General features: G+C 39.3%; 1 protein-coding gene and 1 non-coding gene across 4 annotated transcripts; both read right to left on the bottom strand.

The window, feature by feature from the left end:
* Positions 1 to 421: 421 nt before the first annotated feature.
* Positions 422 to 27224, bottom strand: LOC109047610 (serine/threonine-protein phosphatase 2B catalytic subunit gamma isoform-like). 3 transcript variants are annotated; one of them, XM_042732375.1, is made up of 14 exons: positions 26791 to 27223; positions 20485 to 20679; positions 18952 to 19076; positions 15657 to 15768; positions 11774 to 11919; positions 10191 to 10330; positions 9968 to 10045; positions 9795 to 9889; positions 9501 to 9626; positions 8376 to 8453; positions 6545 to 6629; positions 5815 to 5912; positions 3197 to 3223; positions 422 to 1775 (listed from the first exon to the last, which is right to left on the bottom strand). In XM_042732375.1, the coding sequence occupies exons 1-14, from the start codon at positions 26840 to 26842 to the stop codon at positions 1417 to 1419; spliced, it is 1716 nt and encodes a 571-aa protein (XP_042588309.1). In that variant the 5' UTR covers positions 26843 to 27223; the 3' UTR covers positions 422 to 1416. The 3 variants fall into 3 exon arrangements, with proteins under 3 accessions (XP_042588309.1, XP_042588308.1, XP_042588310.1); XM_042732374.1 differs by having other exon boundaries at positions 20485 to 20682; positions 26791 to 27215; XM_042732376.1 differs by having other exon boundaries at positions 1602 to 1775; positions 3168 to 3223; positions 20485 to 20682; positions 26791 to 27224.
* On the bottom strand, positions 13352 to 13515 carry LOC122138777. The gene has a single exon (XR_006155798.1). It is a non-coding gene; the product is annotated as a U1 spliceosomal RNA (small nuclear RNA).

Raw genomic sequence — 27224 nt, 5'->3', positions numbered from 1 at the left:
AGTTTGAGTCTTAGCGCAGCGAAATCTCCAGTCTCCGGATTATTATGCAACGATAATGGTACAGTATAGAAGAAAAGAAAAAAAAAAAAAAAAAAAAAAAACGGAAACAAAGTTTGAAAAGACGATTTGGTAAACAGTTTGCAAATCCTGTCCTTAATTCTCAAAAACACACAGTACAGTAAAAGCAATGAAAATATCTTTGCTTTGCTTCAGGTTCAGGCTTCAGTAAATCATATACGTGGAAAATGGTCCACTCTAGAGAATACAGGCGTTTAGAAGAGCGCACAGCTCAGCTATAGAAATACTAGCGCTGAAGATACTTATTATAGGTACATTAATTAGATAAATTGAAAAACAATTAAATGGGTTTTTAAAGTTTAAAATGTTAAACTGGTGGGCTACAACTGTTTTTTTTTTAAAAAAAGAAAGAAAAAAAAAAATGTTTAACTACTTTACGTTAGCCGAGATGAGATGCAGGATGTAAGGCATGTATGCTAATTTTCTGAGATGTTTAACGTCCACCTCATCCAATCACATTTAACGCACACATCATAGGATTCATTCAACTGCTAAAGCTAAAAATCTGCATAAAATCATGGCAGTTCAATCATGCCTTTAACTAATGTGATATTAGCGAAACGTTGAAAGGTGTCAAAGTGCGCAAAAGTACGGCAGAGGCATATAAAAGCACAAGTGACTACAAAATAGAGGGTATAAAGTAAACAAAAACATGCAGACACAATCACTCCTCCAACCATCTTGAGAAGCTTCTGGGATGGTTTTTGCTTTTCCCGCCTTTTTGATTACAAATTGGTGTAGTTTGATTCATGAACAGGAAACAAAAACAAATCAAATAAAGTAAACATCACATTTGGTTGAGGGAACACTTGAAAATCTACATGTACATATAAACGTGCCAACACTTGTTATTAATGCACTCATCTTAGCTATAATTGGCATTGTAAAGGTATTTTTCCACATATTGTTTCAATACCAAAACTTCTTTTTTGTTTTGCATCAACAATTATCATACTCGCTTTGGGTATTATTCACAAATAAGCATTCTATATAATTATGTTGGGCCAAGAATTATTTTGCCAAGCGCACAAATGACAATAAAGAAATTCTGCTAAGCAAGTCTTGGTTGTTAAAAAAAACAAAAAAACAAAAAAAAGTCCTAATGAACCTAATTTATAAACGTAAATTTACAAAATTGATTTTTTTTTTTAAACTACTGAATCTAAGATGACCTTACACCACCCCAATGCTATGTCTATATATATATTCTGTATTTTATATACACATGTAATATTCATCCTGTACGTAATCATTCATCTCAATTTTCCCACCATTACAGATCTTAAATTTCTTATCATCTATATCAATAAATAAATAAGAATCATGGTTTGTTTCTCATTACGCCCTCTTCATGGTATTGTGCGATTCTCCCCGAAATGGTCCTGGAGAGTTTTGCATGTAGGGGGCATCACCTCTACCAAAAAGAGAGAGAATGAGAGGAAAACAGAGGGAGAGACGGAGAAAAAAAAAATATGAGAGACAAAGGAAAGGATGAGGGAGAGCGCTAGGTAGCTGCTGGGTTACTACGCCTGTGCGTTGGTGCCGTTCTTGTCGGGGGAATTGGCTGCGTTGATGGAGTTGGCAGTGCCGTCTGGCTGCATGCTGTCCTTGCGCGGAGGCATTCGCTCGTTTATCCGGTCCAGTCCGCGGGCTTCCTCGAAGCTTTGGATCTTGTGTTGAGGGTTGAAGCCGGATGGCTGGAAGTATGAAAGCAGGACGTTAGTTAACGCTAATGCTTTTGGAGTGACACAGCAATGATTGGTTTTGTTTTGGGTGTTATTGGTATCCTTCATTTCTATCATATAGTCATATTGATATCTAAATCACAAAAAAGCACAGAAAAGTTAGAGCTTAAAAAATAAAAAAAGCAATTAACTCCCTCTCCCCCAAATCAAGCAGACCCACATCCCAACATTAACTTATTAGATAGAACATTTTCAGTCACTAAAAGTAGCATGACTACAGAGGGCTGTTCTTCCCCAAAGAGCACCCAAAAAAGCTTGATGAAATACAGCTAAATATACCAGTCAGCCAATCAACCAGCTGCGATAAGAAAAAGAGAACTACAGTAAAGCTTGGCTAGTTTAGATAACATTAACCAGAAATGATGATGTAGCCACGTCAACCTGACATTAAAGGCAAAACAGGCCTAGATCTGAGTTTATTTGTGTGCTTTTTGGTCAGGAAGTGAAACTGATAAAAAGAAAGATTCAGTCTCATGCTGTGGTCTGCTCACACCCCAGCCTCTGGCTTCCCCGCTTTAAACAGCTGTGCCTGAAGTGTTCACGATTGCGAGACTTTCTGAATCCGTCCACTTTCAAAAGCCAAATCTACCAGTTTATCAAGCGTTACTAGGTATAGTTTACCCCAAAAAATTAAATGTCATCATTTACTCACCCTCGAGTCATTTCAAACCTGTACAACTGACTTTCTCATGTGGAACACAAAAGTTATTTTAAATAACTATTTTTGTCCATAAAATGCAAGTCAGTAGAGTCCAAAAGAGTTACTTTCCAAAAACAGTTTTCAAAAATCATGTTTTTTCAATGTGCCTTCCAATTAATCTCAATCAAATTGCAGTTGGGTTATTTTGATTTGGTTAAAAAGTAACTAAAAAATACAACTAATACAATAAAACAATAAAAACATAATTAAAAAACATGATTTTTGAAAATAAAATTTAGATATATTTTTTCAAAAAAAAACCAAAAACACTTTATACTCCACACAAAACACACACACACAATAAGAGTCACAGAAAATCACATATTTTGGTCAACTATCATTTAAAAAAAATTATTTACTTTCTTAACACAATTCACGTTATGCAAAATGTTTTGCGAATGTGGTTGCATGTCGAATTTTTATCTGTTTAGTGGCGCAGAAATCTCACACTTCACTTTCAATGCAAACTGAACAAACAAACAAACATCTCAACAAGCAAATCAAACAAAACTGCTAGCTTTAACAAGCACGTGAACTACATGCACGCAAATAAATACTAAAACACATCGGTGACTACAAAGGGACAAAATGCACACGAAGGACAGACAGTTAATCCAAGGGGGAGGGTAACAGACAGACAACACTGAGAAGTTTTCACAGATGTCTTGCATACCTCGTGCTTCCTCTGCTTCTACGGTGGCTGTGTAAGCATGAGTAGTAGTGCCATGCCCAAAACGAACGGGGAAAGAAAGTGAGTCAAGTTATCAATGCAATCAACAAGTCCATTCAAACCCCCTCCCCGTTTCCCATTCATTCATCTTCCCCTCCCAACAACAGCCCGAATGCTTCACATGCCACACAGGAAGAAACCTGAGAGGTTAGTTTAGTTGATACATCCAGAACATAAACAGATTTCAAGACTCGTTTTATTCTGCTCAGGTTTGTTTTTGAGAAGCCGTGCTTTTGAATCTGAGATGCAGCGCCTTCTGAACTACTCTTGACATGGACCTATTCTATTTTTAAAGCTGAAGGTAAACAATAGCCAAACAAGGAAAGGCTTTCGCAGTAAAAAACTCCACGAAAAGTACTGTGTATGCGTGATGACAGTTTATTTGTGGTCTTCACAGGAAGATGAGAGGCAAGACAGCTTTGAGCGATGTCGTTTTTTTTTTTTCTATTTTCAGCTACTGAGGAGTCCTTTTATTTACATCTCCTCCCCCAGTGAACCACCAACACATTACAGTCACAAGACCGCCTTGTAGTTCACTGTGCCTTGACATATGACCTTAACAGCTGGTCTTTCCAAAAAATCTTAATGCCATAGATCTCCAGGTATTAAAACTCCCTTGGAAGTGCATTTTTCATTAATAAATTTTAAAGTCTCTTTAGTTCAAGGCAGTAAACAGTAATATTGTGAAATATTACAACCTAAAGTAACTGTTTTATATTTTAATTTATCTTAAAATGCAATTTATTTATTACTCCAGTCTTCAGGGTCATATGATCCTTCAGAAATCATTCTGATATGCAGATTTGCTACTCAAAAAAAAAAAAAAACCAAACAAAAAAAAAACTGGTTTTGTCAGAACAGTGGTCTAGGAGTTGCCTAGGAGTATAATACTCAGACACATTTAGCAAGAGTTATTGCCCTGCTTGCTGCATTTCCTGATCCCACGTGCCCATAAATTTTGCACATTGCTATGCAGTTGCTAGGACATTCTGGTTGACTTTGCCCTGGCTCAAGAAAAAAAAAATCATACCGTAAAAACCTTAAATTTCAAATTTAAATTTCTTCTCTTCTGTGTCAGTCTTTGATGCGCATTCACTAGAGCATCACAATGCTGCACCTCGTTTACAAGCAGAAGAAGATGCACATTGTACATTAAACAGTCTTCGCAAAGATGTCTGAAGATTTCGACAAAGAGGATGACTTGCAATTTTTTGCCTAGCCTTACTTATCTGAACTAGAATATACAGACAATTAACTAAGAGAGATGGAAGTTCTACGTCAGAACGCCGACTCCTGCGTCAGCAGATCCACACACGTGTGTCGTGATACTCTCGTAAACGCATCTCGAACACTGACATAGAAGAGAAGAAATTGTTGAATAAAGTTATTTTTGTTTTCTTTGCTCCCAAAAAACATTCTCGTAGCTTCATAAAATTAATGGTTGAACCACTGATGTCACATGGACTATTTTAACGATGTCCTTACTACCTTTCTGGGCCTTGAATGGGTCAGTTGAGTTGCTGTCTATGCAGGGTCAGAAAGAATCATAATTTTCATTTTTGGGTTAACTAACTGTCCACGCTGAAAAATAATATAATTTATGAGATATCTTTCAACACAAATAATGTTTTACAGTTAAGGTGCAGGTGCAATTCACATTTACTGTTGCTTGGAGAAATTTTGTGAATAGGAGTCCACAAGATCAGAAGTTTCATGTGAGAGCAAAAAAAAAAAAAAGTTCCAAGCAGATTTTGCCCAATGCTCACCAACAGAAAGCTGCATGGTTTAAAAGTGACTACCCTTTTGACAAAAGAACATGGGCCTTTTTTGCTGCAATTTCACTAATATGACTGCACCTTTAGGGTTAGAGGTTTGTTCAGATCCCCAACCCCTAGTATGTGCAGTATGTTATTGTATATTATGAAACAATCCTTATCATACCAAATTTCAGAGCACCTACTTTCATCAAAAACAAACCTGACCATGTTAATGTGGTTGTTAGTAGAAGGCCAGCAGGCTGAAGAGTTTTTACAGTGAAGGCAGGGAGAGGAAGCATGGCACACTGCGCTGGCTAAATTGGGTCATATTGCGTCATAGTCATAAGCTCACAGGAGCCCCTCTCACTGTGAAAGCATCACCCGGCAGCAGCTCCTTGGCACTCACTACTATCTCAGCAGCGCTTGGAAGTTTTTCAGGTCCCTGTCGGGACAGGCAATCTGAAGTGGGTTGACTGAAATCCCCTTCATGACCAAACCCTTGTAAAATCTCCCCCCTCTTTAAACAATATCACTTTTGATCAAGTCGATGATGGGTGTGCTGCACTGTGAGAGAGGCAGAGCTGCCGGGCAAGGCGGTGACAGAAACAGAGAGGGGGGGGGGGAGAAAGAGAGAGAGAGAGAGAGAGAGAGAGAGAGAGAGAAGAGAGGAGAGAGAGAGAGAGAGAGAGGGAGGTAAAGACTGAGAAAAAAAAGAGTGTAACAGTAGCAGGGGGTCGTGGAGAGCAGGTATCGGCCTCCACACTACCGCAGAGACAGCTCAATGATGCCGGGAGCAAGACTTACCGCTCTGTAGGGTCTGTCTGCCTCCTGACAGCACACCCACAGGCAACGTCCCAGTGGGGGTCAAGCCCTTTAACTGCAACACACTCTCGTTCTCCTCTCTGAAAAACACACCCACACACACGGTTATAAGGGATACAAAATCAGCTACGGTTTGGCTTCAAATAAAGTGTCCTGATAAATATTTTCATGAAAGCATCATTTTTTAAGTTGACTTTCTGCATTTATGTCAAATAAAATTATGACAAAGAAATTTGTCCATGGAAATTCTTTTAATATATATAGGTAACAAATATCAATAATAATTGCATTTGTAAATTCTGAGATTTTTGGGGGAGTCGCACCATGTGAAATTATGACCTGAACTAATCGTATCTCATCATAAAAAAAGTAAAATTATCTGATATTTTAAGGAGACTTATTGACCTTAAAGTTTTAAAATAAATAAATAATATACATACATATGTACAATATGTATTATATTTACACATTATAAAAATAATACATATATGAGACAAGACAGATAGATCTACCTGATATGTAATATTCATATTTTATAAACTTCTCTCTGATACTACTTGCATCAAATACTGTTGCTTATGCTTTTAAAGAATAGGGCCACATCTCTGATGTGCAGAACAGAGTGTGTGTGTGTGTGTGTGTGTGTGTGTGTGTGTGTGTGTGTGTAAAATCCTTGGCCATGAGGGATTTGTACTTAAGTGTGTATATTCACCTAAGAACAGAGAAAACTCTGGCCATCTTGCCAATGGCACGAATCTTATTTCGGATCACCTCCTTGCGGACTGCCGGGGTGCCACCTGCCACAAACATGCACAAATTGGGAGGGACAGAGCAAAAGAAAAACAGAGTGAGGGAATGTTAGGGTCTAGTTTTATTTATGCAAATACTTCTGCTGCATATCTGTCAACTTGAAACCTTGTCAATTTTATGAACTACTTTAATCAACATCATTATCTGCACACTAGTCTTATCTGATGGTAAGAGTCAAACGTACTGCAGATCTAACGAGCCATTACATCCTGAACTCCCATAAGAAAGAAATAAACCCCATTTCAAAACTCAAAGGCTCACAGACACACAGAGGAAGTGTGTCAGGCCAAGTTAAAATTATGCACCATTCAAAAAAAAGAAGGACAAATCAAATGGGCATCAAGAACAGTAAATGGGACACTGTATTCCTTCATGACAGCTCCTCCGATGTGGGGTGGGGGGGTGTTCAGAACGGGTTCATCTGGTTTCATTACAGCAGAAGGGGCATCACTGTACTTCACAGCTCTTGTGTTAAGAGCAGTAATTCATTTTAAATTACTGAAGTGACTGAATCAAGACACAGGTTGTCTCAGCTTAGGTAAGCCGCCAAGGGCAATGCATGTCTGGGTAGAAGGTTAGCAATATATTTGATTCACTGATCTGCAAAAAGAGCATGCTTTGAAGGCATTCATGAAGTATAAAACAAGCACCGTTTATGTACTTCCTTTCTCTGCAGTTTTATATCTTCATAACAGAGCAGGAAACCCATTTAAATCACACAATTAATGCTGAGTTCGTATTTAAAGCAACTTGCACACAAGAATATAGTGTCCTAAATAGAAAAATATGGGTTATGCGCTGAGGACTATTACACACTAATCAGAGAACTATTATTTGATGAGAAAAGGGGCATGCTGGGATATTTAACAGAGCTGAAATCCATGTTGAGAAGACAAAAGAAATCAAAGAAAGGAGACATTTAAGTGATGAGGTTAACAGAGCACACTTTTTACATTTTAATTGAAGTAAATGTTTATTATTGAAGTTCCTGAATGGGAAATAAAAAACTGGTAACATTTTGGCATAGGGACCAATTCTCACTATTAACTAGTAGCTTATTAGCATGTCTATTAACGTACTGGCTGTTTATTAGTACTTATAAAGCACATATTCTGCATGATCATATTCTACATCCCTAATCCTACATTTACCTAAACTTAACTACTTTACTGACTATCAATAAGCAGCAAATTAGGAGTTTGAGGCAAAATTCATAATTAATGGTTTGTAAATGGCAAGATTTTGAACCTCAAAATAAAGTGTGATTGGGAAAAAAAAATTGTTTCAAGTTGGTAAACAGTATACAATTTATTTTTGTCAATCAAAAAACAAAAAAAAATTCTTCATATTTAAAAAAATGAATACTTCCTCAGAAATTTGATTAATAGTGACAGTAACAGTGCTGTCAAAAATGACAAATAAATGCTGCTGATGTGAAATTTCCTTTTATCATTAGAATGTTTCAAATAGATTAACTGTAATGATATTTCGCAATATTACAGATTTTAGTTTTTTTTTTCAACATAAACACAGCCTTGGTAAACAAGAGACTTCTTACCAACCCCGAAATATTGAACGGTAGTGTACATTTTTGCTTATATCCTCAACCTCTATAAGACCACAGTGGGGCTCAAATGAATTTATTTGGGGTTTACAAAAAGCTACAATGCAACAGAAGCGCCAAACACAGACCCATCCACGAGAGCAAGCTCAAGAAGTTTTCAAGTCCTTACCTTCACACGTGTCGTCTCCCTCTGACATGAGCTCATCATCTGAGCAGATGCTTAACACGTTGACCAGCATCTCTGTTACTGAGAGCAAATGAGAGAAGACCAACTTTAACATACGCTTTTTAAACACCATACTTCTACTATTAATTAAACGCTTAGGCTTTAAAACTATTTAAACCACATGCTTCATAGTTTTCAACATATGAGCATTATGTACAGATTACGGTTGTGCCAATAGACGACTGTATCGTGTAACAACGATAGTCAGAGATAACACATGTGGCTGATGCCTTTGATGATAGCAAGATGATTATTAATATTATTAGGCTACTAATACCATCTATATTATAATAGGGCTTATTTGTTGCATTATATTACTTTATGCGTTTTTATAATATTGCGCGTTATAACCAATCATACACGATAATGCTGAGCTTATGAATGCAATGGCCAATCAGAGGCGTTGAGATGAGGCATCGCGCACTGACTCGCAAATTCTCTCATCTTAAACAACAGTGCAGATGTTCGTGTGATGCAAGTATAAGAGATTTATTCATCATACAGTGTAGATTCATCGATTATAACAGGAGTGTTTTTAAAGTGCATAAACTCGCGCTAGGCCGAGCTTGTGATGATGTTCTTTGGTAATGTAATGTTCTTTGCTTGTCTTCAGTAGCTGCTTTTTGAATAACTGAGGAAATGGTAAGCATTATAATTAGTAACTTACGATGTTTCTATTAATTTGTTATCATGTTAAATACAAATGGAGTCATGTTAAAAACATTAGGCTGCTTTTAGCCTTATGCTGGAGTTGGTTCACTTTCAGGCAGAGTAACTAAGTAAATGAATAATTTAATAAATTAGCACGGTAATATTGTGTATCGGCGATCTCACAGGCTGACGATGGGACAATATGAAAATTGAGCATTGAACACTAGTACAGATATGCATTTGGTTACTCCATCCAGACAATTTGTCTGAATGTTTCCTTGAGGATCAATAAACCATCAGAAGTGATGCACAGTAAAAATAATTTCTAAAACCACATCCCATCATTTTGCAAATGCATTTTTGATGTCAAAATCAATGTAAAAAAAAAAGATTACGCCGTTCCCATTAGCTCTTTACCTTTCTCACCGACGAAGGGCAGTGACCATGTGAACACGTCCATGAAGTTGGGCAGCCAGTACGGGTGAGGAGAGCAATTAAACTGCCGGATGTTCATGACGTTGTTCTCGTATTTCAACACAGCAGCTTGAGGGTTAAAAGAATAAAAAAAGAGGAGTCAGAAATCCTGAGAGATTTTAAATTGTAAAAAAATGAGCTATGTATATCTGGACTGCATGAATTTATTGTATAAGGGCAAAAATTTAACAGCTCAGCACAATGGCACTGGCTCAGAACTGTCTTAAGAGCTCTTACCTTTATTGTTATACACATCTAAGTAGTTTGGTGCAGAGAAGATTGTGATTAAAGAGGGGAAGCCTGTCGTCTGACTTTTTCTGTACATTCGATACCTAAGGGGGTCAGTGACATTGTCAGTAAGAGCTGTTTGCATTCAGTTGGTTTATGAGTGTGGTGTGCAGTGTACTCACCCTGCGTCTTGGGCTTCATGTGCTCTTATAACTGACAACAAGTTATTATTCATCAGAAAGTCACATACTGCAGGGTAACTGTTAGAGACAGAGAAAGAGGTGTAATTAGCGATTCCAGCAGTCAGAACGGCGTGACTAACATTGAGAGGTGCGACTGTGAACGGGCAGTGTGTAGGCAGCTATCAAACAAATGTGCATGTGGGCATACTGTCAGCTGGAGTACCTGTAGAAATAGGAACATCCTCTCACACTGTTGTGGCAAAAGTGCTCTGAGCTCTTTTCGCTGCCGTATTCCTCGCCAGGATCAGACCACAGCAGGTCGCACATCGGCCCGAAAGCTGGAGGCTCTTTAAACCTGTCTAACTGCAGCACAACAGTGCAAAACAAGCGATCAGAACTCAAAAACCCAGCATTTCTGTTCAGCAGCATCACCGCAACAAAACATATTCAATCCGTTCGCATTTGCTTAAAATGTACAATTCAGTGACAGATTTTTAATGACGTTAAGTAATTATTAAAAGCACTGAGCAAACCATCATCTAAATAACTAAATATAAGCATTTTATGGACTGAAAACAAATAGACCAAAAAGTGTTTTAACTAAATATGTGTTTATACTAGAGATGTAACAATATCGTGGTATCGCGATAGCAAAACTGCCTCGATATGATCATGGTCACATGATGATATGAAACAATAGGTCTTCCAGGCTAAAAGTGTAGTTATTAAAATATATTTAAACTTATTATTCTAATGTAAAAGGTCTTTAAAGTTGTGGTTTTGGCCACTGTGCTTTGACAAAGTATGTCAAACGAACTAAAACTGAAAGCACGATATGGCTTAATCCCTTCTTCAAGTCTGTTTGCGCAGAGTGTTTCAAAATTAAGAGCATAGTATATTATTATTATTATTATTATTATTATTACTACTACTACTATTATCATATAATTAAAACAAATTTAGAGAAAAGTCAGCTTTGCTGTCTTGTTTTAAACCTAATTAATTTAACATGATTATGAAAAATATTACATTTTAAATAATAATAACTATATTAGTAAAAATAATGCATCCATTTTATTATAATTGAAAAAATTGAAGCGTATCATTATTATTTATTATTATCATCAACTGATGCGTTTCAATATTTATTACATATAATAATAATAATAAGAAAATAAATTGGTTGGCTCAAAACAAGGCAACCATCCTGAACATCTATTTTGCTGTAATTATGTAATAAGTAACCATTTTAAAGGCATTAAAAATAAGAATATTAAAAAGTGTCTTACTGTTACCGTTATTTTTATTATTACTATGTAGCTCATCATATTTATAAATCATTAATTGTTATAATAAATGTAAGTGTTTACATATTTATTAAATAAAAATAATAAATTATGATTATGATTATGATTATTATTAATAATAATAATAATAATAATAATAATAATGAATAGGAATGGCTCAGGATGGTTGCTAGTTGATCATTTCGAATGGTGATGTAGAAGTGAGTTTATAGAGATTTTAAATCTATCTTTTTTTAGCTTGAATATTCTTAGCTGCAGTGCTTTAGAAGGAGATCAGTTTAAAGATGTAACTTCTCAGAGAGGGTTTCAGCATGTTGACATCTTGCTGTGCTTTAGTGGTACAACTCCCTCTGAGAAGCTGCATGTCTAAATTCATCCCCTTAAAAGAACCAACACAACAGTGAAACAAGCATCACCTTCATAACAAATTCAGCACCTTCCAATACTGTCCTACCATGAGTATGGCACACACAATACAACAGCCCCACATCTTTCTTACTTTCCGGATGTCATCGAGGCAGGTGATCTCGGGGGACAGGCCTCCGTGAACACACAGGAACTGCTGGTTGAGCAGAGCGGCCAGGGGAAGGCAGTCAAAGGCATCCATGCAGGCATCATACACGCGCTCCGAGTACTTAATCTTGCCTGCGATGAGAGAACCACAATAAAAACACCCATGTATCTCCAAACAGGCGCAAGCGGAGTGAATGAGCTTTTCAAGCCAAGGCTGTCACACCGTCCATTTGACATATCACAGTGATGCTGGGTGGGTGAGGGCAGACCGGGGCTTGCCAACTTTCCAAGGCTGGAGGAATAGATGGAGGAGGAGGAGGAGGAGGATGTTGCATGCCTTGTTAGGTGATGTTGCAGCAGACCCGTGTGCTAATTGGGATGAACTGAGGAAAACAGCGTGGCGGGAGGCTGATTAAAGGAGGCTGAGGCCAGAGACAGGTTACACGTGGAACAAGAGCCGCATACCGCCGTCAAATCCTGACATTTTAGAACGGGCCAGCCGTGCTGCATGTTGTAAACAGCAGCGCTGACAGATGAGAAACAGGCTGCCTTGTGATGAGCAAAGAACAACACTGCAGTGAGCCAGCAAGTGGTGAAGTAGCACATCATCAAAGGCCCTTTGATTAGCTGGACGGAGAAACAGCCAGCCTCGAACTAGGCTGAATGAACACATTAACAGCCAAGATTCTACAGGAATGCCATTGACCACTGGGTGGTTCCTGATTGGCTAAATTAGGGAGTTTTCATTGGAGAGTTTTTGGTGGAGAACCAAAGATCCATTGGAACTCAGAGTTCCGTTTGTTTTGTTGACATGAATCGAAGGTCAAGGTTTTGTTAGCTATCAGGTCTGCAACTAATGATTAGTTTGAAAATTGATCAAACTGTATTTGATTAATTAGATTAAAAAGCCAAACCTTATTTTCTTTAATGTATTGCACAAACTAAAATAAATATATATTAATTCAAAATGATAAAGATTCTACTTAGTTATACACAGACTCGTACCATCTAAATTTAAAAAACAGGGACATACATACATACATACATACATACACACACACACACACACACACACACACACACACACACACATACATACATACATAATAGTACATACAAATATGATGTAGAGCAACAACTCTATAAATGCAGTTATGCCCTAAAATTTCAACATACTGTGGTAAAAAGTACCCCTGTATGAGTTTGTCCCATGTTTATGAAAGTGAAAAGTGAAAAGTGAAAGTCGTGACATTTGCCAAGTATGGTAACCCATACTCTGCATTTAACCCATCCAAGTGCACACACACAGCAGTGAGAAGTGAACACACCGTGAACACACACCCGGAGCAGTGGGCAGCTATATATCCAGCGCCCGAGGAGCAACTGGGGGTTCAGTGCCTTGCTCAAGGGCACTTCAGCCATGGATATTGAGGGTGGAAGAGAGCACTGTTCATTCACTCCCTCCCACCTACAACTCCTGCCAGCACAGAGACTCGAACCTGCGACCTTCGGGTTACAAGTCCAACTCTCTAACCATTAGGCCACAGCTGCCCCTAATTTTTTTCAGGGGACAGCGCAAACGCAGTCCCCCACTACCATAAATTATGCAGTCGAGATTCCCACATTTGGGGAATTCGCAGGGGTCAGCACGGCCGGAGTGCAATGGACGAGCCTCGCCCTGGGTGAACAACCTTCTTGATCATGGTGTCTCCCCTGCCAGGTAAGTATCTGATAGTTTATATTATATGATAAGCGATATCACACCAGCAGCAAGAGTAATTTCACGCGGGTACTGTTTTTGTCACAAAGAATAAGTGCAAATGTGATTTTATACAACAGTTCAGTAAATAAGAAGTTAATATTGTGTTATATTTTAAACACAATATTGTGTTTTTGTTTAATTTTGCCAATAAAAATATTACCTAAAGCCACAGCAGAACTGTTGTGCATCTCCGAGCAACACAGCGGTGTTTAGTTTCTGAATGAATCCGCATTTTGAACGAATCATGTGAACCAATGATTCAGTAGCCCATTCATAGAGAGAGCCCTTAACTTCATTCCTGAGTGAATCAGACGTTTTAACGAATATATATACACACACACACACACACACATTTTTTGTTGGCCTTCTGGAAAGTATGTTCATTTAGTGTACATGTACTCAATACTTGGTAGGGGCTCCTTTTGCTTTAATTACTGCCTCAATTCGACATGGCATGGAGGTGATCAGTTTGTGGCACTGCTGAGGTGGTATGGAAGACCAGGTTTCTTTGACAGTGGCCTCATCTGCATTTTTTGGTCTCTTGTTTCTCATTTTCCTCTTGACAATAGAAAAGAATCTATGGGGTTCAGGTCTGGTGAGTTTGCTGGCCAGTCAAGCACACCAACACCATGAACATTTAACCAACTTTTGGTGCTTTTGGCAGTGTGGGCAGGTTCCAAATCCTGCTGGAAAATGAAATCAGCATCTTCAAAAAGCTGGTCAGCAGAAGGAAGCATGAAGTGCTCCAACATTTCTTGGTAAACGGGTGCAGTTACTTTTGTTTTCAAAAAACACAGTGGACCAACACCAGCAGATGACATTGAACCCCAAATCATCACAGACTGTGGAAACTTAACACTGGACTTCAAGCAACTTTGGCTATGAGCTTCTCCACCCTTCCTCCAGACTCTAGGACCTTGGTTTCCAAATGAAATACAAAACTTGCTCTCATCTGAAAAGAGGACTTTTTTTCACCACTGGGTGGATACAGCACTCTGTGAACAGTCAGCTTCTTTGGCAATGAATGTTTGTGGCTTACCCTCCTTGTGAAGGGTGTCAATGATTGTCTTCTGGACAACTGTCAGATCAGGAGTCTTCCTCATGATTGTGTAGCCTAGTGAACCAAACTGAGAAACCATTTTGAAGGTTCAGGAAACCTTTGCAGGTGTTTTGAGTTGATTAGCTGACTGGCATGTCACTATATTCTAATTTGCTGAGATAGTGAATTGGTGGGTTTTTGTTGAATGTGAGCCAAAATCATCACAATTAAAAGAGCCAAAGACTTAAACTATTTTAATTACACACAAAATCTACATGTAAAAAACTTACATGTATGTGTGTGTGTGTGTGTGTGTAAGAAATATTGATATCTTTTCTAAAAATTTTACATCCTGCCCAATTTTGAATTTTAACATTCAAGGATTTTTAATGTATTTATTTAAAAAAAATCTAAATCTAGCTCAATGTTTTCCTCCAAACATTGTGCAAATTGAAGACTAAAAAAAGTCAGTAGAAATTAGTTATTATTTGTATTGCATTGGTTATGACATAAATCGCTAAGGTTTAAATTAAACTGTCCGAAATAACAGTTTTTCAATGATTAAATAATAAAAGTAATAATAACCCACACACTTTAATCATCGTAAAATGTGTCACTGTAAAAACGAGGGCTGAGAAAACTACATTAGCCAAAATATTTTAGAAACACCTATGTCGATGAGGGATTTATATAACTTGCTGAATGAAGGGTGTTACAATTTTGCACAGCCTCTGTGTGGGTCTGCTGATCATCAGCTGCTGGTGGAAAGCAGGCAGCCGTTCGATGTGCGGGTTTCAGTTAGCTGTCAGCGTTTGTCATGACTGGGCTGATGTAAATCTAAGTGGGGAGTGAAGAGCCTTGACGAGCGCTGAGGGATGTGATTGAGCTCTGTGCCTGTGGCCCATCATCCAATACTCCCATGACACCATCTATCTCGGGATGCCACGATGGTAATGGGGAAAAAATTGCCATGACAGACTTGAATGATAGGATGTGGCAAAATCTCATTTCATTCTCTTGATAACGTTTACACACACACGCTCTGAGTTTCTAAAGAGCTGAGCTTACATTCTTGTTTAAAGGTGAAGTACTCCGTGAGATGCCGACACTCGTGGTTGCCTCTGAGAAGGAAGAGGGTGGTCGGGTGGTTGATCTTCAGGGCCCACAGATAGAGCACACACTGCAGATGCAAACAGAAAAAGCGTGTCACAAAAACACCACAAACAATAGCAATGCTATCATATATCCCTATTCTGTTTCGAACAATCGCGCTGATACTTCAGTTTTTTGTGTGTGTATGCATATCATTTCCTAGAGCTCAAATAATGAAAATCCAGGTCACTGAAACTTTTAAACCAATTTTTCTCAGTGTGGTCAGAGTCATTTTCGAAGCACTAAAATAGACATCCTGCAGACTAGCTCTGTCTTTTACATTTGGTGACATTTTAATCTTGATACATCCATGAAAACATGATGAATGGCAGTATACTGAATTGTAACATAAGCATTTCACATTATAAGATAGTTGCATTTACCCAGTGCTAAGTATCAGTATGGGCCATGTGTTAAAGTAACTAATATCCAAGTAGAAATGCAAAAATATGTTCAGTCAAGCCTAAATAAACACAATACTGCTGAACACAATCATTAGCGTTCTGATTCAGCTCAAACTAATATGCTGGAAGGCCACGACACAGCAGGTTCAGTGTTTAAGAGGATTATACCTCCATTACTCCTGATGTTTTATTAAAGGAATAGATCACCGAAAAATGAAAATCATTGTACAACACACTAGGATATACGGTATGCAATTTTTCTTTATGCATAGAATACTTGAATGACTGACTTCATTTGCCACTGTGGCGGTATAAAAGAGCACACTGCTGAATTGGGGCTGACTTGTCCTTACAGTTCAAACAATCATATTAATAAATATTTTTTAAAAGAATTTAGACATTTTTACACAAAACTGGAGTGGATGCAAAGTAAGAGTAATAAAAAACAGACACATAGACAGCAGAGTTTATGATTTTTTAAATAAATAAGTACATTTATGCAATAATGCATTTAATTGTTCAAAAGTGAGAGTAAAGATATTCACAATGTTACAACAGATTTCTATTTCAAATAAATGCTGTTCTTTCGAACTTTCTATTCAAAGAATCATGGTTTCCACATAAATATTGAGCAGCACAGCTGTTTTCAACATTGATCATAAGAAACCAAAATATTAGAACGACTCTGAAGGATCATGTGACACTTGAGACTGTAGTAATGATGCTGAAAATTCTGCTTTGCATCACAGGAATAAACTACATTTTATAATATTTTTGGTTAACTGTATTTTTGGTGAAATAAATGCAGTCTTGGTGAGCATAAGTGACTTCTCTCAAACAAACAAAAAAAATCTTACCAACCCCAAACTTGTGGGCAGTATTGTACCTTCTTTAGTTACTGTATACAGTAAGTTTTCCTGAAGCAGCAAGCTAGAGTCTACCAGTGGCAGATAAGAACTTAAAAAACTGAAGCTGATGTACAATCCAGACATGCTGAACCACAAACACATCTGAGCAGACAGAGAACACTTTGCTGAGTTAAGCAAAACTATGATTTCAATCTTTTATTTCAATCTACTTCTGATATCATCTCTTAACCCAAAGCTCTGAAACTGCTGAACAGCTAACCTGCCTAAAGTTATAAATGTTTGCTTTAAACCTTAACCTGCCAGTCACTCTGCGTGCTCCATTAGCTCATCTCCACTATCCCATTAAACACCTGCAAGGCTTTACAGTTCACACATGGTTAGATTATCCACAGAACACCGCTCCGTAACAGTGAACAGGATTTGTGTTAATCTGCAGAATACACAATTCTTTCTCCATCCTCTGAGGATGGATACTCTGTGTTTAGGTTGCAGTTATCTTTAAAGAGGCCCAGCAGTTGTTGGTTTCATCAAGCCCTACTCTGAAAGAAACACTGAAAACGAAGCGCTCTCCACACAGCTCTGGGTGTCAGGGTGGGGCAAAGTCTGGTGGTGTAACCTACGAAAGCGTTTGATGACTGCAGCGTCCCAGTCAGAGGGCATTAGCAGGTGGTGTGGCAGATGACTGAAGTTCAGTGCTTTTGGTCTGTGATGTCCAGGGAGGGAGAAGGAACTCAGTGTGTCCTTTGTTGTGAAACACACATGCTCTCTTTCTATGCGTCTCAGGTGGCCGGTGGCCCTGGACCCTCAGCTGTGTTTGATGGTATTGAGCAGCAGTGTGTCCGCTCTCTTACGCCACTTCTTTTAACCATGACATTTCTCCCGTCCCTGAACTTTGCAACCAAAGCGTGGTGCAGAGGTGGAAGCTTTTTGAGGACTTGCGCTTGCTGGCTCATTCAGAGTGACATCAGACATCAAGGCCAATGATATAAAAGACACCGGCTGATAAACCGAACCAGAAGATTTCTGTAATGATTTACAAGTAACTTCGATGTGGAGAAGCGCGTTCTCTTGTCTGTGGGATGGCGGGATCAATAATCCTTTAATGCCTCCTGCTTCATCATTGTGGCTGCTTTACAATGATGATACAGTGTTACAGGCAGAGGTGACATGCTGATTGCATCATCACAATGCATGCTGTTACAACAGAGGCTGTTTGAATTGCACTGCCACATGGCATTCTCTGAGGGCCAAGTTATATTAAATGTGAACGTATCAAGTGTCTACAATGAGCAAGATGTGTTTATTCGGCAAAGATGTGTTGAAGAAGGCCTTGAAGATTTAAAAGACTTTGTATAGAGACTATAAACAGATTTAAAACAAAACTAGCCTTTAAAAAAGAAAAAAGAATGTTCTGGATTAAAAACAAAATTGCCTCTATTGACAACTTTTGTAGCAAGCTTGTGAAGCACCATTAGTTTTTTTAAAGAAACAATTTTTTTTGGCTTTATATTTTGGATAAATAAATAAATATTTGGGTAGTTAAACTTGGTATGCATTTGAGGTTGTTGTGTGATCAATTAAACCAGTCATATTACTGATAAGTTTGCAACTAGAATATAAATTATTTATGCTGTCCGTTCAATAAAATGTGCGTATTTTAATGTTTTTCCCTGTTTTGCATAGACTTCTATTGTAAGAGCATTACTGTCCATGCTTTTTCTGTGAACTGAGGAGCAAGCTGAGATCATTTTCTATGGTAATCGACAGCATGCCACTGATACTGCTGATCTTAATATGTAATGCGTACTGAGAGCTTAGTATGTATTGAACTTGTAGCATTCTTTAATTATGCTTATTTAGGCATTACAACACAGAAACACAGATGTTTAGCACTTAACCCTATTTTACAGAACTTGCGAACATTACATTTACACTCACCTCAATACTGAAATAGCCTCGATCCACATAGTCTCCCAAAAATAGATAGCGTGTATTGTGCGGGGAACCCCCCACCTCAAAGAGCTTCATCAGGTCAAAGAACTGCCCATGGACATCTCCGCACACTGAAGACAGAGACAACACACGTTAAGACAAACACTTGAAGTTGAAACAACAGAAACGGTGACATCATTGAAAGGATGTGGCCAAAACAAAAACATTGGAGAACATTGCAGAAAGAAATGAAGAAATATCAGACATTGAGTACACGCAAGGAGGTCAAGGACATGTCTTTATGAGCTCAAGATTGGAGAAGAAATCTTAAAGGGATAGTTCACCCAAAAATGAAAATTAATTAATTCAAAGTCATTAATTATGCACCCTCGTGTTATAACCTGTAAGACCTTTGTTCATCTTTGGAACACAAATTAAGATAATTTGCGTACAAGTATTCTCGTAGCTTCTTAAAATTATGGTTGAACAAATGTCGTCACATTAACAATATCTTTACTACCTTTCTGGGCCTTGAACGTTGTCAATCCCTGTCTATGCAGTGTCAGAAAACTCAGATTTCATCAAAAATATCTTAATTTGTGTTCTGAAGGTGAACAAAGGTCTTACAGGTTTGGAATGGCATGACCATACGTAATTAATGAAAGAATTTTCATTTTTGGGTGGACTATCCCTTTAAGATTTGAGCAACTGAAGGTGCACAAATATTAAAACCACTAAACGTTAGTGCACTAATACTAGGCCCACTCAAAACGGCTGAGTGAAACGCATCAATAGTGGTCGCCAAAAACAGGATGTGGCCAAACCAACCCTATTTCTGCTTAAACCTCCACAAGGTAAAATGTTTTAGGCAGAAACACCATCTCAATTATTCATGCCACAATTTCTTCGGTTTTCTCTTGCAAGCCAATTATCATGCACTTAGTGCGTGTTACGAAAGACATGAGAGAGTGCAAAAGGGGGTTGGGGGTGGGGGAAGATATGGATAGACGTGCCCATTTATATCCACACACCTGTTTGTGTGTTTGCTCAAGTGTATGGCGAGTGCTGGGGGTTTCCTGTGGCCTCCGCTGGGGAATTAAAGTGTGGGGGTGTGTAAGAGAGAGAGAGAGAAAGAGAGTCTAGGATGCAACTGTTTCTCTGACCTTTACAGAGCAACCACATTAAGGGTTGCTGTGGAAGACTAGCTCCGTATGAAAATAATCATGCTTTTCTTGCTGGCTTGAGGATTAAGTCTGGGTCAAAACTAAACCTAAAGATTAAGTATGATATCAGAGATGCCCGATCAAGTAACCGCAGAACCTTGAGGGGAACCATATCGCTGTAAACAAGCTCTAGTTTATGAGAAAGCTTGTGGGAGAGTACCATCGCCAGTGGGCATCATGTTTTTCTGTGATTGTACGACATTAGGTGTAACGAAGATCCTGTGAGAACCACATCCTGGATATATATGCTGGTTGTGAATCATGACAGGTTTGTAGCGTTGCCACACAGTGAGTCATCAAGTGTGCAACACCCTACCTGTGATGGGGGCCTCCACTTCCAGCATGCATTTCTCATGACGGAGGATGTTGGCGCCATCGTTGATGATGCGTAGGGCCGCGTCTTCCTCCAGGCGGCCCTCTTTCACCAGGTGGCTCTTCAAAAGCTCCACCTTGGGCTTGCCGTCCTCGTACAGCTCTTTCATGGTGAGCCGTGTCGTGGGAGGGTACGGCACTGCTGCGGGAAAGAGAAAGAAAGACTCACTTTTTTTTGTCTTGTTAGTCACAGGGAAACCCTGCTGGCAAACATTTCATACTTCAGAGAGATAATATTGTACATACAAGAAGACATTGTACACGTTTTAGCCATTTTGACTGTACAAAATGGATTACAGCTTTGTGCCAGAGCAATTCAGATCCCATATTGATTTGGAATTACCCGATAGAGCATCGCAACAAATGTCTAAATTTAAAGCAGCATGTTCACAGTCACGACCGTGCAGTCGATAACAGTGTGGTGAAGTCTCAGAGTCTATCACAGCATCTGTTGACCGAGGTGTCTCCAAGTTAAGGAGGCTCAGCTTCTCTACAATTTCAAAGCCAGATGGTGTGTGACAAATGTGCAGAACCAAAAGCAGAAAAATTTGTTACGGTGTTACTCCAAATAAAAATATCTCAGCCCAAGAGTTTCTTAACATGCCACTCGCAGGCTTCCATCACAAGTAACTCAAAGCTTGTCTGTCAAACTAGATTTTGACATTTCAGAACCTAAAACCAGCCTAATCATTCAAGATTTTAAGACTAGCTGTTGGAAAAAAATATGCAGTTTTGAACATTCCTAGTGCTTGCCTGTGCAAAACTCTCTGCAATAATGCTAGGATGTTTTACAGTTGCTACGGTGATCTGAACAGTTGCTAAACACTTACTAAATAGAGCCCACTCCCAAGTCTCTTTTTAGCCCATTCTTTTATAGGTCGATATGACAAGTATCTTCTGTTTAATTGTTTATTTTAGTGTGCTGATCTTTAATATTAAGCATTACAGATTTTGAACACCCCAAACCTTAAAAACAATGCTACCTCAGTACACTGTGACATTAATGTTTTCAAGATTGTATAATTTCATGAACTTTTCTTGACATGTGAGGGCGTGAATGAACTGACGAATGACATCAGCCGGTTAACTTTAACGTCTTTGCCTGAATACAGGCAAATTAAATTGATGTGTGAAACCTCATGGTTGCAAGACGACACATTATTACTCAATTCACGACTGAAAACATACAGTTCAGAGTTACAAGGTTGCCTAAAAAATGCTGTGCCAAGTTGACTGTCAAAAGCAAAAAGTGAAACATATGCATGGTAATAACGGTTAACGTTATTGGTCAGGATTTGGGACTCTCCCACAAAGCTATGTGGGTTATCAGAACACACATGGCCACAGCTGGTCCCGTCCCTTCCCCCAACCAACACGCACAGGTCTTGTTAAGAAGACACGAAGCCCTTACTGTCATGGAGAAGACAGCTTAAATAAACCCTCAACAGCCTGGGGGCTGGGATTTTACATTCAGACACCATGTGCATGGGTGAGCGCTGAGGCGGGCAGCATGCAAACAAATGCCTGCTAGAACCGCTCTGCAACCCCCTGAGCCTCAAGCTATTTTCAGTTGCAGGAATTCCACTACATTTAAACCAGTCTAAGAGGAGTTGGGAAGTTACGTCCTGAAGTCAGGGTGGGGTAGAAGGCCAGTTGTTGGCAACGGAATCCTCTCCGCCAGGGTCACAGGCCAGGTTGGCAAAGCTCGCTCTCCAGAAGAATGTGGGTCTGGCCGATGGCCATGGCTTACAGCGCTGGGACCACAGGCATGATAGACCACAATAAAGCTTCGAGCTCAGATGACTAGGAACCTTCCAGGGACTCCAATGGTGGAATTAGGAGCAAAGAATCGGTTTGGGTTTACAAAACCATCCGATTTTTGATGATTTTGGATTCTGTTCAGGCAGAAACCATCAGAGGGTGTTGTTCTTTTTGCATGCCAGTATGAGGAAGAGAAAAATGACGAATCTTTGATGCCTGTCAGAATAAAGGAAGAACACCTGCTCATTTGCCTGTTTTAACTAAAGCTGTAACAGGGCTATTATCTGGCTGGAGGGTGGAGTTCACCTTCTGTGGCAATGGCAGCAAGAATGTGTAATCGCTCAGTGTGACGAATTTGCATGTGAAAATGAAGCCTTCAGGGCAGGAGGGGGATTTTACTATCAAAGTAGGGTTGGGCAGATAGACGATGCCATTGTCCATCGCCGATGGATGATAGACATGTCGACGTTGAGTCAGCATCGTGATCCCACAAACACCACCCCTCCACCCCGCCCCGCCCTCCACCCAATACCGTGTTCAGAAAGAAAATGATGTGTAGGCCTACTACAGAACCCCTAAAGTGAATAAATACAAGATGGGAGGAAAATACATTTTCAATACTTTCTCTCGCAGTTATATCATTGGGTGATTATATTGTATATAAATTGTGGGAATCAGGGAGCCGCTATTATGCCTGGCACTGAAACTGCTTTTGAATGCAAGATTGCTTTTTAATTTCACTTTCACTTTCGAGATTCGCAATTGGACAAACTCTGTTTATACTATGGAGCGGTAGTACTTACCAAACATTTTACAAGATTAAATGTTTGTCAGTGGTGCTGAGGATCTGCAAATCATCAGCCATCGTCCTCAGTCATCTGTCCTTTCTCTGTTCATGTAGTAAGTGAAATTTTATGTATTGTAATGTAGCAGGCAACCATTAGCAATCATTATTTGTTTTCTGTGTCTTTCTGAATACGGATTCCCTCTTCGGACAGCCTCCCTAACTCCCCGCCCCCAATGTCATCATCCATTGCGATGTTTCACTACAGTCACTGTTTTGTAGACATCGCCCAACCCTATATCAAAATAACAAAAATATGTATTTACCCAGCAGTGAGGCAACTGTACTACACTTGTGGCCCTTGATGATGTCAAAACCCAACCCAATGAAGCCCCAGTTAAAAGGAGGTCTGTTTTCAAGAATAAAGAGATACCCAGTGCTTTTGCACTTGTTCACTGCATAGTTGTCCAACCATTAAAGATCTAAATGCCTTCAAATATACATATGTTGGTTTTTGTAATCTTACAAGGACAACCTGCATATGATTCTAAACCCTTCCTACTGTGAAACACAAAGGAACATTTTGAAAAATGTCTCCAAGTTTGCTTGACCATTCAATGGGGTCTGATGTGGTTGGTATGGACCCCACTGACTTGTATTGTATGGACAAAACAGTGGAAATATTTTTAAAAATATATATTTTTTTTTTTTCTGCAATAAATGACAGATTTTCTGGGCAGACTATCCCTTTAAGAGACTTCTGGACCAGACCGCATGTATATTAATAAGGAAGCTAGAAAAGGCGTAACTTCCTGTGTTCAGCCTGATCTGTGGTTTTATCACACTAACTGTTTTTTTTTTTTGGGGGGTGGGGGGGGGGCAGCAGGGGGCTGATATTAGAGAACACACTAGGTAAGAAGACATATGGACTTTGAGGTTCTCAGCAAAGATGACAAGAGCTATCTTGGGTGGTACGAGCGATCCTAGAGAGAAAAGCCGTGGTGAAAGGGTAAGAGACGGAGCCTGAGGTCCGTTAATCATGCATGAGGACAGAATAATTACACAAGCAGGGTGACGCTGACTCTGACAGCTCTAGTTTCTATCTGTAAATAAGCCAAAACTTCAAAACATCAAATTCACAATTAGCCTGACAAGGGTCCAAAACTTTATACAATCAGCTACATAACTCGCTCATTTCCAGATGACGTGCATTAGATGATGATATGATTTCAGGGTGGGCAGGGTGTTGATGTTGCCCCCTCCAAAAAAAAAAATAAATGCCACAGACAGCAACCCAGCTTGAACTGCTCTTTCATGCTAACCTTTCAAGCTTTCAACTGACTGTTGACCCATGTTTAAATGCACAACACAACAACCACCATACTGTCCGCCGTTCTCAGCAGGGGAAAGTGAGAAAAGAGTTGCGTGGAAATGTCTAGCAAATAATCAAAGCTTTTAAAGGCACTTAACCTCATCTTTCCTCCGCCTCCGTTGCACTGTTCCAAGCACGGCTCGGCTGATGAGTGCGGAGTAGAAAAGTGCCGCTGCGATCCTTGATTCCCCACGCTCCGTGCTTTAACTGTGGGAGGACTCATCAAGACGTGGCCTTGGCGAGAACCTCAACTCCCACTCAGCACTTCAATCATGCAGGAGTTCATTCTCACAGAGCTTACAGTCCTTTTAAACAAGCTTTAGTCATTTTACCTTCCAAACACAATGGACGAAATGACAGGCCGCCATGCTCTCAACAAGCTTTTTTCATTTTTTAACACTCGAGTCGACTGAATTCATCTCTCATCGGCCAGAAAATATGCTAAGACAGAATTATCGCAGACGTGGTAGAAGAATGCTGGCGCACGACACTGATTGGTCACTGGGTAGTAGCGCTTTCAAGGTGCTAACAATCTACAATTAACACTTGAATCATACAATATTCCCTCTCCGCTGTCCTGATTCTCTGTTTAATTGCCCCATATGTGATGAAGTTGGCATCACTGACTCTGTTTCTTCCTTGTTTAATACTGTGAAGCTGCTTTGAACAATCTCTATTGTGTCAAGCGCTACATAAAAAAAACTGCATATATAACTGACTATAATTCTCCAGTTCAAACCTCTCTCAATGCAGATGTCTGTCTATCGTGGCTTACAAAACAAATCCCACAAAAACATTTTTCAGACAGCCTGCGATTACGCATACGTGTGGCGTAAAATCCAGGTGTTGGAGTGCTTAAACTGAAAGGAGGCATTCAGTGAAACCTGGAACCAATTTGGAGCTGAAATGCTCCTGTTCCTGCAAAAAAGGAAGAACAGGGATTCTAGACAGAAAGAGAGTCAGCTCTTTTTAATGAGGAGGGGTTTTTTGTCTGTAGCGATTTAGATAGCTGAATGGTCTGACTTGGGAATGGAGATACAAGTCATTACGGATGCAGAACTAGACTACTAAAGAGCCCAGTGCTATCAGCTCATTACAGAGACTGTCTAATTGAGCCCGATCAGCCGAAACATAGCGAGCTGTCAGCAGCACATAAGGGACGGAGAGGAAAGAGCACACCATGTCAGCGGACACACTAGTTTTATTCAAAAACAAGTCAAAGTTCCCTGGGTGCCTCTATACCCATGAAGCCACAGACCTAATGATCCAAGAAGCTGTAGTACTCTACTGCGTCTCACCTCTTTGAGATAAAAAACTCCCACGAGGCCTTGATAAGGAGTTGATGCTTAAATGCAACAAATGCATCACCTAACCAAGGGTCAATCCTTTTTTGTGTGTCTAAAGTAGGATTAGAAGTACGAGGTTAATTGGGATCACAAGGATAACTTCAATTAGTTTAGTTCTACCTCAGACAAAAGAGTAAAGCTGAAGTGACACAGTTCTCACTGATGTTGCCTAAACCTCAGTGGAGGAGGAACAAAAAGGATGAAAGCAAATGTACTACAGTGAATTAATTGTTGTGCAATGATGATGAATGTAAACCTATGGGATTTAAAAAAAACACCATAATAAAACCACACTTTCGAAAACTTATAAAACTTAATCAATTAAATTAATAAAACAAACAAAAAACAAACAAATGCATACATTTTCTATTTTAAAATATTAAATATAAAATTAAAAACAACTATAGAATTGTCTATTATGCATATTAACTATACCCGTTAAGCATTTACATAAAACAAATATTCTCAGCCTCTCATTTTAAGATTATATGTATAATCCTATAGTAATACATGCTCCTACAGAAATACAGAAAAACACCTGCAATGCAAAATCAAATGTTTATTTTTCGTACTTGACACACCTTTGGCAGTTTTAGTTTCATGAATCCCAGGGGTTTTGCATATTTAGACCACTTTGAATATCATGCATTCCCACTAATATCCCTATAATGGTCTAATTCACTAATGACAGCTTTGCGTCTACGTAATGTTTGCACACTAACGCAGAGCTTAAAACTTCATTGATCTCATTTAATTCATGCCAATTCATCCCATGCAGCCTGAGCCAGCCTGTCAAATTAACCATCAACATGTGTTTCATTAGATTTTTTTAAGTTAGCCAAAACTTAGTCAACACAACACACGTCCTGACTTGCTTATATTTATATTACACATAAACTGAATGTCACCCATCAGCTACCAGCGCGGGTTAGCTAACACACAACCAGGCGAACTGAATAAAAACGTAGTTTCACACAGAAAACGAACCTTTGACTGGCCGTTCGGTGGTGGATTGTTTATTCTGCTCCTTCCCCGACATCCTTCAGTGTCTCTCGGTGGAACAATTGTAATTCCTCCTTGTAGCTGGACCCAGCTAGTCGCGTTAGCCCGCTAGCTCGGCTAAGCTACTGACGTTTCAGTTCGCGAGGAAAAAAAGTCCTGACCGCTCCGCTGTAAGAGCGGGGAAACGGAGAAAGAGCGCTCGTCGGGGTCGGTGCGGTGATATATACGCTCAAACGGTGGGGGAAAGGGGAAGGGGGAGCCCACTGTAACGGCAGAGTTTTATTTTCTGCCGTGTCTGTCCTTCGGGTTTGCTCACACAGGCGACCCAGCTGCTGTCAATTTCTCTGAGGGAGTAGCGATGTCCGACTCGTGAACGAATCGTTCGCTTGAGTCGGATCTTTTTTTAGGGAATCGTTTGA

This window comes from Cyprinus carpio, chromosome B10 (genome assembly GCF_018340385.1).
Source record: "Cyprinus carpio isolate SPL01 chromosome B10, ASM1834038v1, whole genome shotgun sequence".
NCBI lineage: Eukaryota > Metazoa > Chordata > Actinopteri > Cypriniformes > Cyprinidae > Cyprinus > Cyprinus carpio.
The sequence above is the reverse complement of the archived record's forward strand: the minus strand, read 5'-3'. Positions and strand labels throughout refer to the sequence as shown.